The sequence below is a fragment of the Rhipicephalus sanguineus genome, chromosome 11, assembly GCF_013339695.2.
Source record: "Rhipicephalus sanguineus isolate Rsan-2018 chromosome 11, BIME_Rsan_1.4, whole genome shotgun sequence".
NCBI lineage: Eukaryota > Metazoa > Arthropoda > Arachnida > Ixodida > Ixodidae > Rhipicephalus > Rhipicephalus sanguineus.
In genome coordinates this window covers 122,599,618-122,619,072 of record NC_051186.1, presented here as the reverse complement: position 1 = coordinate 122,619,072, position 19,455 = coordinate 122,599,618, and the positions used below count along the sequence as shown (strand labels likewise).

At 48.5% G+C, this 19,455-nt stretch overlaps 1 protein-coding gene across 1 annotated transcript in view; it reads right to left on the bottom strand.

Moving 5' to 3' along the window:
- Positions 1–6,658: 6,658 nt before the first annotated feature.
- Positions 6,659–19,455, bottom strand: part of LOC119373581 (uncharacterized) — a 40,393-nt gene continuing 27,596 nt past the window's right edge. Inside the window, exons 2-5 of the mRNA XM_037643641.2 lie at positions 18,649–18,811; positions 14,246–14,404; positions 8,904–9,003; positions 6,659–7,497 (exon numbers count right to left, since the gene is read on the bottom strand). Coding sequence (XP_037499569.1) covers positions 7,051–7,497; positions 8,904–9,003; positions 14,246–14,404; positions 18,649–18,779 — 837 coding nt within the window. The 5' untranslated portion in view covers positions 18,780–18,811 and the 3' untranslated portion in view covers positions 6,659–7,050. The remainder of the gene's footprint in view (positions 7,498–8,903; positions 9,004–14,245; positions 14,405–18,648; positions 18,812–19,455) is intronic.

Below are 19,455 nucleotides of genomic sequence, written 5' to 3'. Positions count from 1 at the left end.
GAGTCAGCGCCCGTCCCGTTGTTTCTTTCTATACTGTCTTCGTTTTGCTGCGCTGTTTTTAACATGAATGCTTTTTTATTTCATGCGCTTTTTCCCTTTGCGAAATTAGCTCCGCAATTGTGTTAAAGGGGTCGATTCCCGTGAACGTGCGTATATTATCTGCAAAATATCAACAGTGAATATAGCTTGGAAGCTATTTTAAATGAATTTTGAAGTTTGTCTGAGCGATCGACACCCTCGGGCTACTGACACCATCAAAGGGGACCCTTGGGGACCCCCTACTTCCCTCACGTGACCACGCTGCAACAAGTTATGATGATGTCGTAGCCGTCATTTCTCTTTTTTTTTTCTTTTTTGCCGCGTTCGCTCCAGCAGCCTACTTCTGGGCGGCTGCTCGCGAACCGCGCAGAAGTGCATCACAGTTATGTGTGCTGACGTGATCGAGCGCTGCACCCGCTAGGTGGTGATAGTTGCACCCGGATTGGATTGGATTGGAAAAACTTTATTAACACAGTCCGGAGGCGTGTGCCTTAGCACACGTCAGGCCGCTCCCACGATGGGATAGTCAGGCCGAGGCCTACCGCCGCATCGTGGGCCCTCTGGAGAGCCCAAAGTTAGGCTTGTCGTTTTTGAAACCGAAACTGACACTGGTCGGTAATGAGGAGCCTGTAATTAATTATCTGTCGCGCGCTGAAGATGTGCCGTGTTATGACTAACGGGCCCCCAGCAACACATTGCAGCAAAAAAAAAAAAAATAACGCGAGGCCAAAAAATTTTGTGTCAACACCCCTTTAAGCTGGGCGTGCTCCTGTAAAGTTGGTATCGGAGTGATCCGGGGTAGCGCTGTTATTGTGCGCATGGCATCACGGTTATTAGTCTCCAACTGTTCCAGCTGTGCCAAAGTTAACCGTTGAAATTGCGCCTGGTATAAAACTCTTAGATTCAGAACTTTGCGTACGAGCCGCCGAGCTACATCAGTACGAGCTCCAGCTGCTTTTGATGCAATGCTGTCACGTACTACGTCGTGAAAGCATTTCTATCAGTCACGTGTGGCGCAAACCCGCATACAACAGCTTAGGGAAAGCAATATGCGCCGCACGTGATTCAGTCCACATCAACGCAAGAAAGGCGGGAATGGACTTTGGAAACCTTATCGCGATAGAGTGACAGCGTTAAGGAGCCCGTGTCGTAGCATATCTGTTACCGGCGTCGTTTTCGGTGAGCGAGACATCCCGATGGACGCAAAGAATAAGAATCGGAGTAAAAATTGGACGACATTTGAGCTTCGCCTTCAAGAGCAGAATGCGATAGTGTAATCGGGCCCTGACTTAGAAGAGAAAATTGAGCGAGTTTGTATTGATTCATACTTAGGGCTGTGCAGCGCTCACAAAAAGGGACAAGGAACAGAAGAAGTACACAGGACAAGCGCTGACTCTCAACTGAATTTTTATTCCGGAAAACACACAAAAAAAACATGAAGACAAATAGAGTCACGTGACTTGTGCTCCAGGCGAAAAACTAAACGAACATTCATGGCTGTTGCCCCGTAACATAGCATGCGCACAACCACTCTTAAGTCACATTTTCGCACGTGCTGACCAAGAACTCGTATTCCCTATCACAAAGCTTTATCGATGGCTGGCTAACGCATCTTTCGCAGCTTCTTCTAATGTGGAAGGCCTCGATAATTTCTCGGGCAAGCTGCTTCTTGTGCCTGGAAAGAACCATGGTGTCAGTAAAGTGCGGGGTACACCCGCACTCTCGACAATGAACTGCTAAATGAGAATGCGTGTCTTGTGTCAATGAACGCTTGCGTTCTCCCAAACGAACATTCAGACACCTTCCACTCTGCCCTATGTAGGATCTACCGCACGACAACGGGATCAGATACACGATTCCCACCTCGCAGTCAACAAACTTGGACGTGTGTTTAGTACCACATTCGGGAATGCGAGTTCTTGGTCAGCACGTGCGAAAATGTGACTTAAAAGTGGTTGTGCGCATGCTATGTTACGGGGCAACAGCCATGAATGTTCGTTTAGTTTTTCGCCTGGAGCACAAGTCACGTGACTCTATTTGTCTTCATGTTTCCTTTTTTTGTGTTTTCCGGAATAAAAATTCAGTTGAGAGTTAGCGCTTGTCCTGTGTACTTCTTCTGTTCCTTGTCCCTTTTTGTGAGCGCTGCACAGCCCTAAGTATGAATCAATACAAACTCGCTCAATTTTCTCTTCTAAGTCAGTTTATTTCTAGTACACAGAGCTCTTTTCAGTGTTTTAACATTTCCAATCCAGCCACATTGGCATCTTTAATAGCCATTTGTGTTTGCAACGCAAGGACTGCGACATGGCACAAACGACAAGGTGCATGCCCACCCACTGCTCGACTAGCCTTCGGCCCCCTCCAGCCTTCAGCAGGCCACGCCCGACGGTTGTGCAGTGTCATGTCCTCGGAATGGTGGAGGAATGCAAGATTCTACCAGGACCAACTACGTATCATTTGCGGGCAGCACGAGACCAAGGACCACACTCATCGGAGACAGCAGCGTATGTATCGTGACTGGTGCCGCATCGCTGACCAAACTACCGAATTTCTGTAGTTATCAACTAGACCTCGCCCACCACCCAAGAATACCAGCATGACTGAGAAGGGAAAGGTACTGGTACTGGGCGACATCACGGTACCGAAAATCTTCACCAGCATTCTGCAAAAAGGCCCCAAGTTCGCCACGGAGCCGCGACTTTCTCCGGTGGACAAAGTTCTGCACTCGCGAGACGTTTCAGCAAGAGTGCCAGAGGACCTGCGACCTCGATGCGTGATCGAGTTTGTGGAAGTCGTAAAGCGAACTCATGGCAAGGAACGTAAGTCAGTCAATCTGTCTTCGGTAGTCAAATTTCTTGTGAATGAAGGTCATAGACTAACAACGGCAGATAAAGAAGGTTTCTTCGTGATTCTTCCAGAAGCTCTGTACAAGCGCAAAGCGGAACAAGCCATTGAAAAGAATTTTGTGCAGTCTACTGAAAAACTGTCAAAAGTGAATAAAAGTGCTTTGGCGCTGTTAACCGGCTTAAAGTTAGAAAAGTTGGCAGCGGGAGTAAAGAGGGCGGGTAAAAGTTTCCTGGAAGTTTTCTTTTCAGCGAAAATCCACAAGCCAGACATTCCTTTCAGGGCAATCGTCACTGAAAAAGCTACGTGGCAACATGTAGTGTCAGGCTACCTGCAGGCGCATCTAGCCTCCTTGCACATCGAAGACCCCTTTCGGGTAGCCAATTCATTAGAATTGATAAACTTTTTGAGAGAAAACAACCCAGGGAATTGCCAGGCCATCAGCGTTGATGTTGAAGACCTCTTCTACTCGCTCCCACACGATGAACTTATGAAGAGTGTCAAAATGTGCATTTGTGACTTCAGTGATGAGTATGCATTTTATGAGAGATGTAAAATTTCAGTAGAGGCCTTTCTTGAACTCCTGTCCGTTTACCTTCGGTCTACCCTTGTACAACATGAAGGCAACCTGTACATACAGAAAAGTGGCGTCTGTATAGGGTCTAGGGTGGCCCCGGTACTCAGTGAAATGTTTTTGAGCAGGGTAGATAGGTCGTTGGCTGAGCGCTTAGACGGCATGGTAGGTCATGTGTACTGGTATGTTGATGATTTTTTTGGTCTTATTCAATAGCCCAGATTACACGAGAGGCAGCATAGACATTCTCAATGTCTTTAAGGAATGTGGGCTTGGGCTTAAATTTACGGTTGAATTGATGAAAGAAGAGTCAATTCAGTTTCTAGACTTGAAAATGACTTTTTTACCCACTCATGTTTGTTGGCGATACTTCCCAAGAACCATGAAACCATTGCTTGATTTCAGTTCCAGCCATTCCAAGCTTATCAAACAGGGGATAGCACTTTCGTGCATCCGCTCGGCCTTAGAAAGAATATGCGTACACGGTCTCCGCTATAGTTTCGACGACCAAGTGGCTAGATTAAGGAGAGCAGGATTCCCGGACGTCGCAATCGCAAAGGCGTGCGAAAAATTGATGAGGGCCAAGAAGTCAGCGCAGCAAGAGACTGCACAAACTGAAAGCAGCCGTAAGCGAAAAAGGTGCGCTGTTTTACCCTACGCACACAAGCTGTCACATGCCCTAAAAAACGTCGCTAAGCGCTACGGTGTGGACGTCGTCTTTTCCTCCCCAAATAAGTTGTCTGGCATGTGCGCCCGCGTGAACAAGTGCGCACAGCCGAGTGGGTCGAAAGAAACCAACAGCGAATGTGGTACTAAACACACGTCCAAGTTTGTTGACTGCGAGGTGGGAATCGTGTATCTGATCCCGTTGTCGTGCGGTAGGTCCTACATGGGGCAGAGTGGAAGGTGTGTGAATGTTCGTTTGGGAGAACACAAGCGTTCATTGACACAAGACACGCATTCTCATTTAGCAGTTCATTGTCGGGAGCGCGGGTGTACCCCGCACTTTACTGACACCATGGTTCTTTCCAGGCACAAGAAGCAGCTTGCCCGAGAAATTATCGAGGCCTTCCACATTAGAAGAAGCTACGAAAGATGCGTTAGCCAGCCATCGATAAAGCTTTGTGATAGGGAATACGAGTTCTTGGTCAGCACGTGCGAAAATGTGACTTAAGAGTGGTTGTGCGCATGCTATGTTACGGGGCAACAGCCATGAATGTTCGTTTAGTTTTTCGCCTGGAGCACAAGTCACGTGACTCTATTTGTCTTCATGTTTTCTTTTTTTGTGTGTTTTCCGGAATAAAAATTCAGTTGAGAGTCAGCGCTTGTCCTGTGTACTTCTGTTCCTTGTCCCTTTTTGTGAGCGCTGCACAGCCCTAAGTATGAATCGGGCCCCTTTCGCATCGCCTTCTCAATCGCCAGCCTGGCTTCGCTAATCGGTGGATACCTCAAACGTGCAGCAAGGAAAGGAACCTCTGTGCGCATAACATTGGCTGTTTGATAGTAGCCCAGAATGCAAGTACAGTTACGAAGTGCTCGCTGCGCCATAATTCTTCCTTTTGCGAATTGGTGAAGGGCCCACTACGCGTCCGCGAGGCAGCACGCGCACTTGCACAGCTGCACACTTTGTTGGTTCTGTTGCCGGTAACGATTATTAATTATGTCTGTGTGCTTTGTAATTGGTGCGCCTCTAAACCAACCACTCGTAAAGCAATTCGCGTACTTCGACACTTGCTGCGATTCTACGCTTCTTCCTATTACACGCGTTAAGGACACTCCTCGCTCTACATGACATTCATATAGTTACACGCGTTAAGGACCCTCCTCGCTCTACATGACATTCATATAGGTTTTTAAAGACGATGGTCTTTCTTGGGGAACTTAAACGCAGAAATTTTGGTCTGTCTTTCTGTTTGTCGGCACGTCCCTCGATTCAGCCACTCGGCCAAAGTTGAACCACTTGCCCAAGGGCCAGCCGTCTTGAACTGGTACGGCTGTTCATACTTGTGAACGTTGTCGATCAAAAAGTAAATATCATGCATATCTGAGGTGCAACATCACTAGGTAAGTATTAGGTGGCGTGTTCCTTTAATAGAAAATGCATACATACGTAATTTTAAGGACCCTAGTTTCTTAAGCTGCGCTGAAAATGCATAAGAATGGAAGCTTGAGCGAGTTGGTATGCGTTCATCTTTGTTGAAACAGCGCTCACTAGACGACGACGAAGTAAAAGAAGGCACAGGACAGGCAGCGCCTCCTGTGCCTTCTTTTACTTCGTCGTCGTCTAGTGAGCGCTGTTTCAACAAAGCTGAAAATGCGACTGCGCTGAAATTTGCCTTCCTCCGTGCCCTTCGAACGAGCTCATTGTTGTGTTTCGGTTTCGGTTCTGTTGCACTGTACGAATGCCATGGGTTGGTGTTGAAAAACTTTAGTTTTGAGAAGGCCAAGAAGGTGAAAAAAAAATATTTAAAAAATGAAAAAGCAGCGTTGTGGGCGGCCTTCAGGCTGCCGGTTGTGGGCGCCGCTCTGGCGTTCCTGTTTTACCCAGGCGACGTGTAAATAAAAGAGTGTGTGTAGAGTACTCGTTGAGTGCGGACGTTTCTCTGCTTCAGCGCTTCGCGCCAAACCGCGTTTTCGGGCTGGCTGGCGTCCCCGCCGGTCGCGTTGGTCACCGCCGGTCTTCGCCTGCTGCTGCGCCGGGACTACCAGCACGCAACACAGCACTCATGTTTCCCGACGTATTGCCAGATGGCGTCCATATCTCACACAGCGCCTCTTCTATCGTCTTTACACGACATTTGCAGCGAAGCACGCAGATACGCGGCCAATTTTTTTTTTTCGAAACAGTTTCAAGCACGGGCGCACCTTTGTAGCAGCGCACCCGCTTGCCTCGCAAAAGGGCTGGGTGCGCTGCTTGCACCGCAAAAGGGCTCAAACCAAAAACCTTTATTATTTATTTATTTGCGTATATCTCGAATTGGCGCTCACGAACAACGCTGATGTTTTGCTCACAGCCATCGACACCGACGACGATGCCTGAATGTCTGCGAAACGAGCTCTTTAACGATGACGCGTTAGAGAATCGATTCGAGGCGGAATCGCACCCAGACATTCTGCATGGCAGCGAAGTATTCTCCCACAGAGTCCCGCGGGTACTTGGAAACTACTTTGGAAGGGCCTATACAGGCGTCGTATCGGCGTAACATCAATCGTGCTTTCAGTGTTCGCTATCCACATTTATAACAATGCAATAAACATTATGTACACTGGGAATAGAAAGAAACGCGAACATGCGGCATCTACATGCCCTGCTGTTTCGCATTTATTTTAATGCTGTCATTGGCCGGGTGGTGATAAGAATCCGCCAGAGTCACCCACGATAGAATCAAGAACCATCTAGCACCTTTTTTTATTGCCACCAAGGACAGAGCGTGATGAAAACAGCGCGCCGCGCTGTTTGTGTTTTGATTCCACCCCCCTGTACTCCTACGGAGCAGTACGCCAACGACGGCTACTTATGATGTGCACATCCTCAAGTGTGCGATCCCCCTCCTTAACTGACACCTTTCCGTTCACCCTTGCTGCGCACCCCTTTACGTGTCCATTAGAGCCACACGCATCTCCCTAGTAGCGTCGCACGTCTCTTCATCACTCGTGTTATGAGTCCGTGTAAATGCCACGAGGCCACCCTCAGGGCCGTCACTATCGTGCAGAGTTCCTGACAAGTCACTCGCGCTCTCGGTTCGGCTGAGCGCAGAGCGCAGGCTAGACGAGGCACTGCGCGACCGTTGCTTCACGACTACGGCCGTCGTCGACTCTGGAGGCGGAGAGCGAATAGCCGGACACCGATGCACCGTGGCCGACTGGAATCGCGACCTGCTTGTCATGGCGGACGATGCCTGCATCGCCGAGGAACTGCGCTGCTCGCGTTGGCGATCGTGAGATTCTTGTTGCGCCTTCTCCTGGATCCATTCGTAGCTCAGTCCCAGCTCTTTCAGCTTGCGCTCGTACTGCTGCTCCAGTCTTCGCCGGGCTGCTGCCTGAGGTTCCAGAAAAAAAGAAGATATGAATGAGTGAACGAATGAGCTGGAAACTAAAGTAATGTTCAACAAGCTCGGAAGAGAGCAACCTTTGCGGCAGGTAGCGAGACACTGGAAGTGGCAAAGGTCTACTTAGAGCAGGTGGTGACCGCTGGTCCGAACCATGAGACCAAAGTCATGGGAACAATGAAAGCGGAGAGGAGTGCATTCGGAAGGCATTCTCAGATCATGAATGACAGTTTACTAGTATCCCTCGAAAGAAAGGTATATCACAGCTGCCTCTTAAACGGCACTTACCTACGGTGTAGAAACCTGGAGGCTTACGAAAAGGGTTTAACATAAATTGAGGATGACTCAGCGAGTCGCGAAAAGAAACAATGATAGGTGTATCCTTAAGGGCAAAGAATAGAACAGAGTGGGTCAGGAAACAAACGGGTGTTAGGGACCTCTAAGTCGAAATCAAGAAGAAATGGGCGTGGGCAGGGCATGTAGCGCGTAGGCAGGATAACCCCTAGTCATTAAGAGTAACGACTGGTTTCCAAGAGAAGGCAAACGTGAGAGGGGGAGAGAGAAAGTTTGGTGTGCAGATGAGATTAAGAAGTTTGTGGGGACAACGTGCTCGCAGCAAGCATAGCGCCGGGTTAATTGGTGAAACATGGGAGCGGTATGTGCCCGGCAGGAGGCGTGTTCGGGCTAACGATTATTGTGAATGAATAGTTTTGCTACCACAAGTTTGCAAACATCGCTGAAAAGCCACTTGGAGGCTCCTAATGATACTGCTCCTTCGGGGACCAACAGTGAAGCAGAGGACGTCCTTGGGACTCAAGTCTACAGTTAATGCGAATTGTAAAGATAAAGCTGACACTGATAACGATAGTAAATAAGGTCGTTATATTGCGGAAGTGAAAAAACAACGAATAATTAAAAAAAATATTAGACTTCAAGGTGAGGCATTGCTCAGGCAGTCTGGCCTCCGCTTTGACCGCATACTAACTTCAGGAAGTAAACATATCTGTACATTGCTGAAATTCTTACGTACTACAGTGCTGCATTCATATTTAGGACTTTTTTCTCTGCAGCGCTGTAAGGCAGTGTGTGTGTGTGTGTGTGTGTGTGTGTGTGTGTGTGTGTGTGTGTGTGTGTGTGTGTGCGTGTGCGTGTGCGTGCGTGCGTGCGTGCTACCTTGGATTTAGCTACAACTTTTGCCTGAAACTGGTGGGTTGCAGATTTGCCGACGCACTATGCCTTGATGTGATCCCGTTGGGAGTGCAGTGGAACAACTGCGTGCGCAGGTTGTGCGTAACCAAGGCCCACAGTCGAGATGTGACATTAGGTAAACCATCTTACAACGTATGACTACGATACTGCAAGCGTAAAATAAAACGTAGTGAGTAGCCACCACGTACCACCGCTTGCCGCTCCAGGAGCAGCGGCATGGCTCGAACGCGTGCCTGCATGCTCTGTATCTCTCGCTTGTACTCCGCCTCACGCTCCAGCGTGCTGCGCCTGCGTCGGAAATGGGCAATGACAGATCTGAGCACGAGTTGTTTGCGCCGTAAACCTGTTAACATACCCTACCGCCGTTGCTGAATGTCAAATCTGTCTTGTCAAAACGTTCTAGAATACCGAATCGCCCCGTAGGTACACAAGTATACCATTTCAAAGCATGATGCACAGCGACCGTGCATCACCCGTGGCATCCAAACACCCTAAATTATCGCTTGCTTCATTTCAAGCAGCTCCACTTCGTTTCATGCGCCACGTGCAACGCTGTGGAAGCTACACAAGAAGTTCAGTCAGCAAAATGTGTAAGTCCACGCGTCTCGCGCTTGAATTTCGTCCTTGTAAACGTGGCCTCCGCTACTGGCTCCGGCTGCGCGCTAGCGGAACTAATCGCGGAGGCCACGATACGAAAAGAAAGAGACCCTAAGCGATCCAGAACATCCCATTGACAACCGCATAAATAACGGGGTTTCTTTTTATCTAATACGCAAAAAAAATCTTCATTTATTACTCAATCTAAAAACGAATTAAAAAAAAGCCAGGCCTGCGCGGAAAGCGCAGCACAGTCACAGCGAAAGCTGGAAGAGCGGCATTTCTAGAGCCCGTTCTAAACTCTCTTGGGGCTACTAATACAAGTACACTAACAAGGTCCCCACCACGCCATAAATCACAATATTTGTGAAGATGGGAAGCACCTAAAACGCGATTATTCGTCATTGTGCGCAGAAGCGAGGTTCCAGCTACACATATGTAATGCATTATGTGCACTTTGTTTACGTGACTACTGATGGCGATGAAGAATTGTGGCTCAGCCCTTCGTAATGGGTTGGAAGGTTTAAACGGCTCACCAGTTACGTAATTCGCATTGTTTGACGCCCAGTTGCTATTTAACTCTCCCACCATGCAATAGAACATACATTGACGTGAGAAAGAGAGACAGAGAGAAGGGGGAAGAACTTTATTGAGACCCTGAGGAAATGGATGATGGGCTTATGGGCTTCCTTGGCAACCAATGCAAGTGCACAAGCGAGGAACCCACTACGCTATAAATCATCATAAGTTCTGTGAAATTGAAATGCTTACGTGACGACTGATGACGATGAAGAATTGTGGCTCAGCTCTTTGTAATGGGCTGGAAGCTTTAAACGGCTCACCAGTTACGTAATTCGCATTGTGTGACGCCCGGTCGCTATTTAACTCTCCCACCATGCAATATAACATACATTGACGTGAGAAAGAGAGACAGAGAGAGGGGGGAAGAACTTTGTTGAGACCCTGAGGAAATGGATGATGGGCTCATGGGCTTCCTTGGCAACCAATGCAAGTGCACTTGCGAGGAACCCACTACGCTATAAATCATAATTTCTGTGAAGTAGGGCAGCAGCCACTATGCCATTTTTCGTCATTCAACGGAGAGCCGTGGTACCCGCTAAAACATGTACGGCATCATGCGCACTTTGTTGGTGTTGTGGCTGATGACGATGAAGAATTATTGCAGAGCCCCTTGTAGTGGCGTGGAAGCATGCAACAGCGCACTCGTTGTGCAATTCGCATTGTGTGACGCCTGGTTACAGAATTCGCGTTGTGTGGTGCGCGGTTGTTATTTCACTCTTCTACCACACTAAATTACATATGCTGTGGTTCCTTCTGGACATGAGGCCTGTATAGCGTCATTTTGCAAGGCAGTTCCAAGCACCGGCATGGCTCTGAGGTACAACACTGGGCTCCCACGCAGAGGACCCAGGTTCGAACCCCGTTCCATCCTGGAAATTTTTTCTTATTTCGTTTTTTTTTTTTCTTATTTCGAGCGATAGTGGTTACGGACACCGGCGGCGGCGGCGGACAACTACGCCACCAAAAACGGCCGTTGAAATGATCTCATAACAGCTTTCGCTGTAAAATCACATTACTGGTGGTGCAATCATTGAACTACTGCTTGGTGTGACCGCACCTACTGCAAGAAGTCTCGCTAGCTTCCGTAGCGTTTCCCCTGATGTACGAAACGGAGAGTGGCATTTGCAGCAACGTCGACGATCGAACGTGCCCCTGTTAAACATCTGGTGGCTTCACCGCCGCTTTGCTCTGCGTGTGGCGGTGCACCCTTTACAGAGCAACATGGAGTGAGAGACACAGGGGCGCGGTCCTTTAACCTGGCGTCACTGAAGACATAGAGTTTCCTGAAATTAACTAGAGGGGACTCTGGCGCTGCGATCGTTCAGCCACCATGGGAATGATGGGTAGTACACAAATGTGCCTAGTCTTCGTGCTTGCGGCTTCAAACGTACTTGTGGCTTTGTTTATTGCCATGTTTTGGTTTTCTTTCGGATAAAAGAATGGATCGTTGTGAACTTCGTGACCAGATTTGAATTGCTGAGCCTAAAGAAGTTAAAGTGGCGAAGTGAAACTGCTGACTTTTGCTGAACTTCGTTTTGCGACAAAGCGGATGCAGCCGACGCGAAGCCAAACGGAGCTGAAAGAACGAAGTTTAGACAAAGTTGTGTATTACCCATCATTCCCATGCTGGCTGAAGCGTCATGCGTTGCAGCTCCCATAGACACTAGCGCCAGAGTTCCCTCTAGTAAGTATTGTAGGAACCTCTATGACTGAAGGTACCGTTTAGTGCTGTTTGATTGCTGTTTTGCAAGTCCGTTTTGTAACAATCAGGCGACAGTATTTTAAATTCCGCTGACAAGCTTCGGAACGTTAGCGGTGGCACACCTGCCCTCTTCAGTTCGTAGATGCCGCGCGGGAAGGTTTTTAAAGGGGCCCTGCAGCACTTTTTCAGCATGGTCAGAAAACGCTGCCTATCGGTAGTCGAGGCACTCGAGAACACGCAAGCCAAACATTACAGCGCAGCACGCGGCCTAGACATTACAATGAATTTTCAAAGAAAGTCAGCTACAAATCGTTCCCTCTTTTCTCGACAAATGGTGACATAAACCCAAATGACCGCGCCATAAACCCAAAGTCCACGGCCATTGGCTGCTTTGAGCATCGTGAGCTGCGTAGTTGTCGCGGCCACCGCAATATTCCACCACGCTCGCGCGCGCGCTCGCGATCACACTGAAAGTAAGCCGCGAGTTCGAAGAAAAAAGGAAAACGAAGTGCTTAAGGTCATCCCGCGTGCTGACGAACGGACGCGGCCACAGTGACGGGAAGATTGCTGATGCATTGCAGGAGTTTCCTAAAGGTTCAAAAAGATTTAGATTGTAAAATTTACCTTTCCAAAATATTATTTCTATTTTTCCCCCAAATTATCGGTTTTATTGATTCAATTCTATTCTATATCATTATTATTGGTAGAATGTTAACTCTAATTCATTTATACTTCTTCCGTAATAATTAAACAAAGTTTGAACTTCGATTTCAAATTTGCCTTTAAAAAAAATTACACCATCTCCCGCTAAAGGGGACCATGAGGCGATGCGAAGCCGGAGCACTTGCACGATCGCGTTCCGTTGGCGTTCGTTGGGCATGCTACCGACCTCGCGTCGTGGAACGCGAAGAGGGACGCTACGCGCGTCGTATCTTCCATCTAGCCTGGCCGTTAATTCTCACAGGGCGAGCGGGGAACGCGGTCGACAGGCGGGCGAGAGGGGGGCAGCGTAGGAGAGGAGAGAGAAGGGGAGGGGACGCGCATGCGCTCGAGCTCATCGCGGCGTTGAGCAGGAGAGAATTTCGGCATGTCTAGCCCGCGTTTCAGAGGAAGAGTGCAAAGGGGGAGGGGAGAGAGGTATGGGAGAGGGGGAGGAGAAAGGGAAAGTGGAAAGAGGGAAAGTTGAAAGAGGGAAAGTGGAGAGGGAAAGTGGAGATGGAAAGTGGAGAGGGTAAGGGGAGAGGGGAAGGGGAGAGGGTGAGTGGAGAGGAGGTGTGTGGAGAGGATATGCGCATGCGCAGTAAGGGTGGTCACGCCGCACACCACCACCACCGGATTGAGCTCGGCCTTAAGATACTTCGCATCTAAAACGAACCGGTTCTTGGCACATCCCCCAGTGTAGGTATGAGCCACAGCTTCTAGGGTCTACTCTACTCGACTCTACCTTCTTGACCCCTTATCACCCCCCCGGCCGGCGTAGCTTTCAGGACGCTCGCTGGTACGAAAGCAGAGAGAATGCGCTTGAAACGTGTGACAGAACAGATCCCTAAAAAACGGCAGGAAGCTTGCCATGAAAAAATCCGTAAACAGGGGGTGGGTGCTCGAGCCGACGTTTCGACAACTGGACTTGTCTTTTTCAAGGCTGGAAGAAGACAGTTCCAGCCTTGAAGAAGACAAGTCCACTTGTCGAAACGTCGGCTCGAGCACCCACCCCCTGTTTACGGATTTTTTCAGAACAGATCCCTGTAACTCCGCTCGTACTTGAGGGCTTCGAGAATTTTTTGGCGGCAGGTGATTCGTGAGGAAATGAGCTCTTTCAATGAAGTCGTTCGACGATTACTTGGAAAAGTGTTGCAGGGGCCTTTTAAAGATGCGTCAGCGATAATGTTGCAAAGACATCAGCTGCTCAGCCAAAAGAATGCTGTTCCGTAGGAATACGAGCGATTACCTCGAAAACAATATTAAGTAAGCGATTTAAGCTAGCTCCCAACGCCGCTTTCAAAAGAAGTTTATCTTGAATCTCTCCTGCCTTCTTAAAGGGCACTAAAGCGAGACATGAAACCGGTTTAGATTGATCGGTTGTACCCTGAGAAATCTAATGCCGTTGATTTCACCATCATGTGTTTAATAACAGAGGAGGAAATCAAGGTCAAATATTCCCTTTTAAGTTTCGCGCCGAAATCTCCGCACGTGACGTCACGGATTTCAAAGTCCATTTTCCGTATTAAGCGACACTGGTTCAACGAAATTTCCTGAAACCTTGTGTGTTAAGTATATGGCTAACCTCAGAGGACAATGGACTTAATTTTTACCGATTGGGAACTACGTATGACTTAATAGACGGCGTAAAAATCTGACGTCACAGCGTTTGGTGCGGGAAATTCAAAGTGGCGTCGCCACCTTTCTTCTCTTTTCTTTTCTTCTCTTTTCTTTTCTTTTCGCGCGTTTTCTCGCTTACCAAACACCTCTCGGTAAGAGTGGTGTTTTCGGTATTGTGAAACTGTAATTTACTAATACGCGAAAAGACGTTTTACTCTTTAGTGTCCCTTTAAGTTGTGTCCGACAATATATTTCTAACTAAAGGTAAAAGCCGATTATTATAGAAAACAAATCTAGTTAAATTATTGTGCATATAGCTATCGACCATACCTGAGAGCCCTGAGCCTCTCTTTGGCCGAGGGTCCGGGCTCTGGGGTCCGCCGTTGCACCAGCTCGAGTCGGTCGCTCAGCCGGGCCCTGTCGAGCTGCCTGCGACGCTCGGCCCAAGCTCTCTCGTGTTGTTCGCGCCGCTCGTTCTCACGTCGACGCCTGTGCGCGCAGCGAGCCGTCAACAGCGACTTTGAGATCGAGCAATAGAAAGCGCACGAAAAGAAATAAAATTATCAAAAATTAAAAGGTCTCGTTGACCGTATTTGCACACTGCGCACACACACAAACGAAGCGCGTAAACTGCTCGGCGGCGACCGTGCCTGTGTATTTAGAAAAAAAAAAGAGAACCAGCTACCACTCCACTTTGTAAATGTGGATGACCAGCCGAGATGACAGGCGCTAAACCTTCTTTGAGAGTTGTCTAAAGGATGCGTAAGCGTATAGATTTATATACAGTTAAAATTCGATCTAACGAAACCCGAGTTTACGAATTTCCCGATGTAACGCAGAAAATACCATTGCCCGGCAGGTACCAATCAGGTTCAATGTTGCCATCAGTTCGAATTAACTAAGCTTTCATGGCACTGAACTCAATTTAACGAAGTATTTCCGGAAATAAATGAGCAAAAATGCAGTGGCTTCTTCCCAATTTTTACACATACGGCTTTTCTTCAGGCGTGCGTTGTAACCCTATCGCGGTAAAACGTCTTGCCATCCTCTTCACCACACTAGTTTTATTTTGACGAGGCTGTACGCGGCAGTCTGTAGCGCTTTTACATATCCCGTGGCGCTGGGCAGTGGTGGTTTGTTGTCCCTGCAAGTACTCCCACGTGAAAAAGGTGGTTGCATTCGTTATTTAACTGCTTATGCGACAGATGGCACTGGTCGCCTCCTTGGAACTTTCTTGCTCTGCCAGCTCGCACATTAATTGCATTCGTTCTCCCTGTCTTTGCATTTCGGCAGCTTGTCGCAGCTTCAAGTGACCGTCTACCTCGCCTGCACCGCCCGGACATGGGAAGAATTCATGCTTGCGCTGCCCTAGCGGACTTTTCCCATGCGCAGGCGTGTATTAGTGGCAAAATAAAATGCTGCGGTAGCTTTAGGGCTACACTACGTTACAATCTCAGCTTTCGAACGACCGAATAATTCCTTCCTCGATTTGACGAACTTCCCGATTTAACGAAATAATTCGAGCGCCCCCATCGCTTCGTTAAATCGAGTTTCAACTGTACTCTATTACAACCTATAAAAATTTGTGTAGCGATTGGTGCAGCTCTAAATCCTGCGCTAAATGCAGCTCCACTACTGTGAAACCCGAGGAAGTGCGTAGCACGGGCACCCAGCAATTCCCGTTCGTATATTCCCACTGCTCCGTTTACCAAACCGCCGATGACGTCAATGTTTGAGGTAAGTATGTACGGGTTTCCGGCCACGAGCAGAATCTCGTGAAAGAGATTCGCAAACTCGGTGTGCGACATGCGCGCTACTTTTTGCGGCGCTTTATCGACTTCCTACTTGTTACGACAGTTGAGATACGTGTCGTGTGCAGCGAGTTCTGTCAGGTTGTTTCCCCTTTCAGATGTACAGACGAAGCGCCGGAGAAGCGCCGGTGAGAGCAGCAATCGCGCGCTTGGCGAGGCGGTAATACCCTGTCTTCAGCGGCGCGGGTGTAAGCCGTATGTTTCCGAAGCGCTGTTAGCGATTTTAAGTTAATTATTGTGATTACTTCCTGGTTATTTCTGTTAATTATGTCACTTTAGATCTTGTTCGTTTATTTTAACCTGATTTTGAACATTGCTAGCCTTGCTTTAGGCCTATATTGAGCACTTGATTTTGAGCGTGATCACGCCACATGAGATCTACGGAGCACAAGCGATGCCCCTAAAGTGCTACGCACTTAAAATCATGGCGCGAATCCGGATCGAACCCGGGCATTTTGCATGAAAGTCCAGTATTCTACTATGAAGCCACGCCAGCGCTTCAAACGGCTTAGGAAAAATGCCCTATGCAGGCGTCATGTCGGGTCAGCGTCAATTGTGCTTGCGGTGTTGGCTATCGTAAGATCGTAATAAACATTACATATGTACTCCTATTACACAGCAAGCTATAGGCAAGCGTTGCTCGACCCTGAAGATATACGCCAAGAGCGCTGTTTACGATATTACATCATGGCACCGTAGCGCGCACGCCGTTGAGGTAAATCGGACGCTCTAGCCTGAGTGCCGAAATTACGTCGGACCATGAGCTACCCTTTGCACGCCAGTGTGATGTGCTGCCTGGAAAGACAGCGATATGCGCAAAACTACTCAACGTAAACGAAGACGTCGATCCATTGCGTAACGCTTGGCTGAAAGCAAAAAAAAAAAACGAAATGCAGCTCCACTTGTGAAACCCGAGGAAGGCGTAGCATGGGCACCCAACGATTCCCGTTCGTACAGTTCCCACTGCTACCCTTTACCAAACCATCGATGGAGCCAGTGTTTGAGGTAAGCATGTAGCGTTTCCACAACACGAGTAGAATATTTCTTATTTAAAAATTGTAGCGCTATATTAGACGAGGACAAGAAGAAAGGTACATGACAGGATGGGCGCTGCTTTTCTTCCGTACCTTTCTTCTTGCCCTCGTCTAATATAGCGCTACAATTTTTAAATAAGAATGTATCACCAACTAGCCCCGCAACGTGTTTTGTTGAGTAGAATCTTGTTAGGGAGATTCGCAAACTCGGTGTGCGACATCTGGGCTACTTATTGCTGCTCTTTGTGGACTTCCTGCTTGTAACGGCAGTTGAGATACGTGTCATCTGCAGCGAGTTCCGTCAGGTTGTTTCCCCTATAAGGTGTACCGCCGGGGAGTGCCTGTGAAAGGAGAAATCGTGCGCTCTGCGAGGCGGTGTCGCCCTCTCTTGAACGGCGCTGGAGTCAGTCGCATGTTTCAGAAACGTTTTTAGCGATGTTAAGTTAACTGTTGCAATTACTTCTTGGTTATTTCTGTTAATTATAATTCTTTAGACCTTGTTTGATCGTTTTTAAAACGGTTTTGAGCATTGCTAGCCTTGTTATGGCCTGTATTGAGCGCTTTACTGTGAGCGTGATCACGCCACATGGGATGGATGGATGGACGACAAGCCGGGCCCTTAAAGCGCTACGCATATTAAAGTGCGGCACAGGCTGCTTCTCGTTGATCATAATAATAATTGCTGGGGTTTAACGTCCCAAAACTACGATCTGATTATGAGAGACGCCGTAGTGGAGGGCTCCGGAAATTTCGACCACCTGGGGTTCTTTAACGTGCACCTAAATCTAAGTACACGGGCCTCAAGCATTTTCGCCTCCATCAGAAAATGCGGCCGCCGCGGCCGGGATTCGACCCCGCGACCTTCGGGTCAGCAGTCGAGCACCATAACCACTAGACCACCGCGGCGGGTTGCACCTCGTTGATTGCTTCGCATGAAAGATCTCCCACAATGCATGGTATGGGTAGCGATTCATGCTGCGGCGGGTATTATCCCTAGCTATGTATGCTGACGAAGCCTGACGAGAAACTAGTGCGAGCGCGGAGACCCTTCGAGGTAGCTGGTGCTAGCATTGCTTCTTCATTATTACCTTGCGACACGGCGTCGTCCATTGGAGACGCGACTTACTTTTGCCATGTCTGTGCTCTCTTGGCAAGGAAATGGCCGCAGGCCTTGAGCTAAGAGTAAATTACGCCATCTTGTTGCCTAAAGTTCATTTATATTGGAAGCACATTTAACCTACTTCATCATTCTGACTTGTACATAGCCATCATCATCCCTGTTCTTATTCTTCTTATTCGTGTTTTGTGCCGTGGCAGAATACTACTATAGTGCCTAGAATATATTCTAGGCACTATAATACTACGGAATAACTGGTCCGGTCGTCCTGCGTCCTTCACAGTGGTGGAGGAGAAACCACCTAGGCTTCCGGAATATAAATTATGGTTGAAATATTTTGCTACACACGATCGATTTGGTGAAAGCAGTAGCGTTTAACGAGACCTTGGATGTGAGGCGTTTCCGCAGGAATTTCAACATCTTTCTTTACCTGCTCTAGGAATACTCGCTGCCAGCAGAAAAACTGTCGCATGTAAATTGAGTGGGTCGTTGAATTCGGTTTACGAGGAAATATAGCGTTTCTAACTGAACAATAATTAGATAATTGTTTACGTTTCAATTACAATAGATTCCTGTAAAACACACTCTAAATTATTATAACTCTTCCACTTGCTTTAAATTTGGTCTCCAGATCCGGCAGGAAATTATGCAAATTTCACGCATTTATAGACAGCCGATCATAATTCATGTCACAAAGGCTTCCAGCTTCTGCGCAATCAAGGACCGCCGCCTCTTAGCCACATACAGGTTCATTGTAAGAAAAGCACTCACGCCAGCTCCCTCTGCCGGAGCAAGGTGCACGCGTTCATCTTGACGATGAGCGCCGGTCGAGGAGCGCCGGGGTAGTCCGTCAGATCCGACGATGCCAGCGACGAACGGGGAGAGCAAGATGTGCTGCGCATCCTGACCACACTGCGGGGCCGGCTGCCTGCGTCTGAGCACAAACAAAAGGAATTTTAGATGCGAAGTATCTTATGGCGGAGTTCAATCCGGTGGTGGTGGTGGTGGTGTGCGGCGTGACCACCCTTACCGTGCATGCGCATACCCTCTCCACACACCTCCTCTCCACTCCCCCTCACCATTCCTCCTGTCCCCTTTCCCTCTCCCCATTCCCCTCTCCATTCACCCTCTCCTCTTCCCCTCTCCCCTCCCCCTTTTCCACTCTTCCTCTGAAACGCGGGCTAGACATGCCTAAATTCTCTCCTGCGCAACGCCGCGGTGAGCACCAGCGCATGCGCGTCCCCTCCCCCTCTCTCTCCTCTCCTACGCTGCCCCCCTCTCGCACGCCTGTCGACCGCGTTCCCCGCTCGCCCTGTGAGAATTAACGGCAGCGGGGAGACAAGACGCGCGTAGCGTTCCTCTTCGCGTTCCACGACGCGAGGTCGGTAGCACATGCCCAACGAAGGCCAACGGAACGCGATCGTGCAAGTGCTCCGGCTTCGCATCGCCTCATCGTCCCCTTTAGCGGGAAATGGTGTAATTTTTATCCTTCCGACAGGCTCAGGATCCGGGCCCTTCCACCAATACACATACATACATACATACATACATACATACATACATACATACATACATACA